We start from the raw sequence: 7,364 nt of genomic DNA, 5'->3' as shown, positions 1-7,364 counted from the left end.
CTCGAACTCAGAAATCTGCCTGCCTCTGCCTCCCGAGTGCTGGGATTAAAGGCATGCGCCACCACCACACCCAGCGATAAATGCTTTTTTATGGACATATTTCAATATTTGTTTCTATGTTTTTGAATCCACTGAATAGTTGTCATTTTATTTTTGTAGATACCCATTTAGATAATGGGCAGTCATATATCAAGTTCAGTAACAGTTAAAATAAAAATAAAAATAAAGGAATGTTCAGAAGAATAGCTTGTGATTTCATAGTAAATGTCAAAATGAAGGCTATTTCATAAATGTGACAAAGATAAAAATGTTTAATTTTTTTTTTAAATTTGGGAGGCTGGAGAATATGGTTAAGAGCACTTCCTATTCTTCCAGAGGACCTGAGTTCAGTTTCCAGTACCCATATCAAGTAACTCAGAGCTGCCTATAACTCCAGCTCCATAGCTGATGACTTCCGGCTTCCTCAGGCATCTACGCTCATGCGCGCACACACACACACACACAAATAAAAAACAAAATAGGGGCTGGAGAGAAGGCTCGGTGCTTAAGATCACTGACTGCTCTTCCAGAGGTCCTGAGTTCACCGGGCAGTGGTGGCGCATGCCTTTAATCCCAGCACTTGGGAGGCAGAGGCAGGCAGATTTCTGAGTGCGAGGCCAGCCTGGTCTACAGAGTGAGTTCCAGGACAGCCAGGGCTATACAGAGAAACCCTGTCTCAAAAACCCAAAAAACAACAACAACAAAAAAAAGCATTTATCATCACTATTCCTAATATACTAGGCAATTTATGGGGTCTGATATCTAACGGAGAACATGTTAAACTAATTTTATCCTGTAAGATTACCAGGAAGAGGATAATGAGTGACAAGTCTGAATAAAAATAAAGTAGATGGGCATCATGGCACATTCCTTTAATCCCATCGCTCTGGAGGCAAAGGCAGGTAAGGTAAGTATCTTCCAGTTCAAGTCTACAAGAAAAGTATTAAACCAGCCAGTGTTAAATAGTTAAACCAGGGGAAAAAAGAATAATAATACACATGGATCAAAATGTCATGATGATGGGCATGGTGGCGGATTTCTAAGTTCGAGGCCAGCCTGGTCTACAAAGTGAGTTCCAGGACAGCCAGGGCTACACAGAGAAACCCTGTCTCGAAAAAAAAACAAAAACAAAAACCCAAAATGTCACAATGAAATTCATTTCTTTGTATACTAACCCAAAAGAGGATGATCCATAGTTTTAAAATATTTTAAAGTGTGTGTGTGTGTGTACATATGCCCCCTAGGATCTGGAGTTACAAGTAGTTGTAAGCAGCCAGATCAAGCAAACTTGAATTCTCTGGAAGAGCAACGAGGGCTTTTTACTGCTAATCTATATTTCCATCCCCAAAGCCATTTGTTTTATAGAGTAATTCTCAATTTTCATTTGTCTATAGTGTTTCTCAAAAAATGTAACAGTGCTGATCTAAGGCTATGATCTAGCAGTGAGGAAGCCAACATGGAATAAGAGATTATTTATACTATTATAAATTACAGCAACAGCAACTTAATACCTATTAAAATAGTAATAAAATTGTTTTAAAAGACAATGGATTTTTTTGACTGAATTACTTATGAAATATTCCACATTTACAGAAAACTTCCTTAATGGAATGAGTCTCAAGATCTTTTTCTCCACACCAATTAAAGGTAGTATTAAAGTGTGTGTGTGTGTGTGTGTGTGTGTGTGTGTGTGTGTGTGTGTGTGTACATATGCCCCCTAGGATCTGGAGTTACAAGTAGTTGTAAGCAACCAGATCAAGCAAACTTGAATTCTCTGAAAGAGCAACGAGGGCTTCTAACCACAATGTCTTGAATCTAGCTGAGCACAGTGATGTCTGTTACCCTAGCTCTTAGGAGGCTGGAGTGACACTGTATCCTTGCACTTCCCCCACCAAAGTATGAAATCTCTATTGATTCTTGTTTCCAGATAAATTTGGTAAAAATTAAGTGTAAGAATTCTGCTTTGGGGACAGTGAGATGGCTCAGTGGTAAAGGCACATGCTGTCAAGTCTGATGATTTGAGTTCAATTCCTAGGTCCCTCGTGGTGGAAGGAGAGAACCAACTCTGTCTATAAATTGTCTTCTGACCTTCACATACTGGCTATGGCATACATGCTATGACAGACAGACAGACACACACACACACACACACACACACATACAAATAAGGATAATAAAAGAATTTTGCTCTGAAGAAAGAACATAGGTTAGCTATTTTTCTAACTGTAATGAAGGAGAAAGTTCTTACTGTATCTCATAAAAATGTTAATGGTCTAGTAACATGACAATGATGGTTTATAATTACACTATTTTCAGTTTACCTTGTCTGCAATTTTGCAGCAGCAGTCCATCCACAAGAAATCTTGAATTAAATCATCATCTATAACAAAAGACAACCTTGACTTATCTTTTTACAAAAGGTTTCCTTTTGAAGAAATAATTTCTAAATTGGGACATTTTAAAGTAATGTTTAGAAATTAAATAAAACTGGTTGCTAAGGTGTAGTTGTCAGTTTTTTTAGTATATATATCATTGCAAGGACTATGCATTTCCCATCTGATGTATGTGTTTATTTATGTATATGCTCAGCTTTAAAGGAGAATAATATATTTTGTTTCCTGAGTATCCAACAGGTTGTTAGGTACTCCAGCTCTTTGTTCTTCTGCAGTGTCAATTTTAAGAGGCAGAAATGGAATCTGGTGCAAGATAATTCATATTTGAAATAAAAATACTCAATGCTGTTCTAAGGGTATTATTTTTCTATTACTTTCTCCTCTCAAGGAACAGGATTTTTTGGGGGGAGGGGTGGGGTGGACCTTTCCTCCTATTTCCTCTCTAGTCTACTTATTATTCAAACAAAAACATAACCATGTATATATAAATAACTTCAAATTTTACTTAGATTTGTAATAACATTTAATTTTGGGAAAAATGATTAGGATTGAAAGATCAACAAAATCAAGAATAATATCTATCCCAGAGTGGTAGTGCAAACTTTTAATCTACACTTGGGAAGCAGAGGCAGGCAGATCTCTCTGAGTTCAAGGCTGGTCTGGTCTACTCCAGGCTAGCCAGTGCTATATGGTGAGACCTGTCTCAAAACAAAAACAAAAAGAAAATACAACAAAGACCAACAAAAAACAAAAACAAAAAACAAAAACAGCTCTCAAAATTGTTGAAAACTATCAGAATATAAGTAAATCCCCTTCATTTTATTAACAAGGCAAAAGTTCTTTATGTTCATTTTGCATGTTATAAATTATAAAATTGTAATTAATATTTGGAAAATTCTAGGGATAACTATTGATTTTCTGAGAATTCGTTTTGTTAATTCTGTTTCTATTTCACAAGGTAGCTAAAATAGTAGAATCAGGTGGTTTCTTAGGGCAGTGAAAAATATTCAAAAAGTTTGTGGTTAAGGGCTGGAGATGACTAACAAAATAGGAATTTGGCTTGTTGATCCCAGTATTGGGCTAAATAGGTCAATTTGCATATTTTCATTATAAAATGACAAAAGAGGGCCAGTAAGATGGCTTGGTGGGCAAAAGCACTTACCACCACGCTTGACAACCTGTGTCCAATCCCTAGGACGTACATGATGGAAGGAGAGGACCTACTCACAGCAAGTTGTCCTCTGACCTCCACAAAAATGCTGGATGTGTGTATTCCCCAACCCCGCACAAGTAAATACACTGTAAATAACTGACAAAATAGATTTACATTCCGATATTTAAGAATGCTAGACTAATAAAATGTTTTACACCTACCAAATAATTTAAAGAAAGCAGTCATTTCCTGACGCTGTATAATTAGACAAGGCCCTCTGGGCCGCTTAGATTTGTTATTATGAGCATGTTTTTCAGATGCTTCCCAATGATCTTTAAGAATAGGACGCTTCAGACTAATAGCTTTTCTAGTTTGATGTGACCTATTTGAGCCTGATTTTACATGAATAGTGACAGTAGGTGGTGTCTCACAATACATCTGATTATGCCGCATTTTAGCTTCCCAAGATTCCTATAAAAATAAAAACACAAGATTATTGATCACATCATGCATTTCTATATAAAAACTAACTGGATACTACCAGATGCAGTCCTATCAATGTTGATTTTGCTATTAAAATGTTAGTTGTAACACTGGATCATGTTAGAAACTGTTCTTACAGTGCTCAGAAATGCTCTGCTGCTTCTGAGTAAATACCCCCTCTCGGGCCACTTTGCTTTGGTTATTCTGGAACTCAAAATCAAATCGGAAACTTATTTATTCTTTTTTTGTGGTCTTCCTTTTTTCCTGGTAAGTTTTTCTGGGTCACAAAGTCTCCATATTCAGTAAGCAGTTATTGGTATTTTCTGAAAAGTTTTAGCAAATAAATGGCACATGTGCTTTGTAGGGTTCTTACAAATTGATGTGTGTGTGGGGGGGTGTTGTTGAGACAGGGTCCCAATGTGTAGCCCTTGGCTGGCCTGGAACTAATTAGATAGACTAGGTTGGTCTCAAACTCGCAAGAGATCTGCATGCTTCTGCCTCCTGAATCTGGGTTTAAAGCTATGTACCACCGTGCCCAGCTCTAAAGTAATTTAATTTTTAAAGTTGTTACCATCCTATCTGAATGGCTGACTATGAGCATATATTAATATATAGTGCTGTGTAAGTCTGAAATGAAAGTTAGCTGTCATTATTCAACAATATGAGTGTTCATTACTATTTGGGATTTGTTGGTGACTAGTGGATAGTATTACAATTAATATTACCTTTTGGTCCAACTGTTTCATAATAATAAGGAATCGAGAAATGAATAAATAAAGTGAGAACAACTCCAAGATCCTAATGAGACCCTCTGATCTATGACTCACAGTGACCCAGGCAGCCACACTACCCTTTGGCATTCAAAGAGTTATGTACAGATTTTCTCTCCTGACTCTTACAAGCTTTCCTGCTGGAGGTGAGGCTATACCTAATATAAAAACTAGCTGGATACTATCAATCTGAGAGTCACATCCATATTTTATACTTTGTGTTTGTTTTAATTTTACGTGCATTGGTATTTTGCTTGCACATGTCTGAGAATTTCAGATGTGCTGGACCTGGAGTAGCAGACAGCTGTGAGCACAATGTGGGTGCTGAGAATTGAACCTGGATCCCCTGGAAAAGCAGCCAGTGCTCTTCACCACTGAATCATCTCTCCACCCCCCATAGTTTTATATTTTTAAAGCTGGACTAAAAAAAAAAAAACCCACGAGGGCTGGAACTATAGCTACTTGTTTAGCACACACAAGAGTTGGGCTCAATCGTCAGTGCTAAATAAAAGGAAGTTAATTTTTATGTATCTAATGCAATAGAGCTAACATATAATTTTAACATCTAATCAATATAAAATTAATGAGATCATTAATGAAATCCTAAATCATTTAAGTCTGGTAGATTTTTAATGCCTTATACATGTCTCAGTTTTGATGCTGATTAGTAAATAGTTTGAAATACAGTCATATAAAAATGAAGTAGTGCTGGGCAGTGATGGCATATGTCTTTGATCCCAGAACTTGGGAAGCAGAGGCAGGCACTCCTCTGTGAGTTCAAGGCCAGCCTGGTCTACAAACTGAGTTCCAGAACAGCCAAGGATGCTATACAGAAAAACCCTGTCTTGGAAAAAAACAACAATAACAAAAAAATTATATAGGATAGTGTTTTACACTCCTTTCATTTTATATTTGAGTTAAGTAAAAATCAAACTTTCCTGTTGTACCAGACAAATCCAAGTGTTTAATGGTCACATATGGCTAGTGGCTACTGTATTAACCAGTGTAGGGTTAGAGTATAAAGAATTAGGCCTAGGGCCTAGAAAGATGGCTCAATAGTTAAGAACACTCACCATTCTTCCACAGAACCCAGGTTTGAATCTCAACACTCACACAGTGATTCATAAGCATCCAACTCCAGTTCCAGGGGATTCAATGCCCTTTCCTGGCCTTGGAAGGCAGCAGGAATGCAAGAGGTAGGTAGGTGTGTGTGTGTGTGTGTGTGTGTGTGTGTGTGTGTGTGTGTGGTGTAGAAAGGAAGAAAGAAGGGAGGGAGAGAGAGTGGAGGAGAGAAGGAAGTAACGAAACAAGACTCAGAAAATAAACAACTCCCAAGAGTCGCCAGGCCCCTGTCCAAGGTTCTAAAGCAGTAAGGACAGCAGCTTTCCCAGGGGTTCCCCGAGCTGGGTGGACTTTTCGGGGACGCAGCTTGAGCCACACAGGCTCTATCTGTCAGTAAGCCCTCTCCGACAGATACCCTTGTAAACCCGGGCTTCACCAAAGCGGACTTGGGTGGAATCCCTACTTTGCTCTGTCACGAATGCCCTGTCTAGGGTGAGCAGATATTGATCGATTTGGACCTCTGAAGGAAAAGTCTCACAACATAAAAGTTAAAGATCCTTCAACTCAGTGGCATGCATTCGACCCAACATTGGAAAAAAAAAATCACAGCAAAATTCATAAAGACGACGTCTGGGTGTCTGAGGTCTGGGGTTCTGTTTGTTTGTCTGGTACGTACAGCTGAATTCTGTAAGCTTCTGAAGAAAAGTCTGGCGACAGGATCATGTGTGTGTGTGTGTGTATACACACACATATATATATGACTAGTGGTTACTATATATATTACATATATACATATACATACACACACATAAATATATATATATATATATATATATATATATATATATATATATAAGAAATAGTTTCTCCGTGTGAGCATCTGACGACAGGGGCAGGTAGGCAGGAGAACTTTCGTACTTTTGGAGAAAGTGGCTAAAGGTGTCGCGATGTCGCGATGAGACGCGACAGCTCAGAACTCCAGCCCGGGAGGACTCGGGCCGGGGGCGTGGGACACGGGACCCAGCGGCAGGACTCATCCCTCAGCCCTGTGAAGAGGCTGAGCCTCACTCCCCACCGCGCACCAACCCCGCGCCACCCGCCGGAGCCGCAATGCCGGGTCTCCGCAGCCTGCCTTGCCGCGGCTCCCTCCTCTCGCCCCGCACCGCCAGTTCCCGTCCCCGCCTCCGGGATGCCCGTCCCGCGTCCCGGCCCTTGGGGCTGGCGGGGCCGCAGGGGGGCCGCGAGACCGCGGGGATGTGGGGCTGAGGCGTCCCCGCCTCCTCACGCAGGACTGTGGGAGCGAGCGGGAGGGCACAGGCGACACCCAGAACTCCGCCATCAGGCCCGGGCGGGCGGGCGGGCGAAGGTACCTGCGCAGACCGGCGAAGAGCGAGCGGCCTCACAGCCTCCGCCTCAGCGATCTACCTCAGGCGGTTGCGTGCAGGGTCGCTCACCGCAGGCCGA

The 7,364-nt window shown here is 40.5% G+C and overlaps 1 protein-coding gene across 4 annotated transcripts in view; it reads right to left on the bottom strand.

Annotated features, from left to right (window-relative positions):
• Spdya (speedy/RINGO cell cycle regulator family member A) overlaps positions 1–7,364 on the bottom strand; it is a 37,010-nt gene extending 29,646 nt beyond the window's left edge. For 2 of the 4 annotated variants that reach the window (XM_021150016.2, XM_021150018.2), the window contains exons 1-3: positions 7,271–7,364; positions 3,807–4,056; positions 2,361–2,419 (exon numbers count right to left, since the gene is read on the bottom strand). In XM_021150016.2, the coding sequence (XP_021005675.1) occupies positions 2,361–2,419; positions 3,807–4,038 (291 nt within the window). In that variant the 5' untranslated portion in view covers positions 4,039–4,056; positions 7,271–7,364. The remainder of the gene's footprint in view (positions 1–2,360; positions 2,420–3,806; positions 4,057–7,270) is intronic. The other 2 variants (XM_029471546.1, XM_021150017.2) reach the window with 2 other exon arrangements.

This window comes from Mus caroli, chromosome 17, assembly GCF_900094665.2.
Source record: "Mus caroli chromosome 17, CAROLI_EIJ_v1.1, whole genome shotgun sequence".
Lineage (NCBI taxonomy): Eukaryota > Metazoa > Chordata > Mammalia > Rodentia > Muridae > Mus > Mus caroli.
This window is presented reverse-complemented; position numbering and strand designations above follow the sequence as displayed.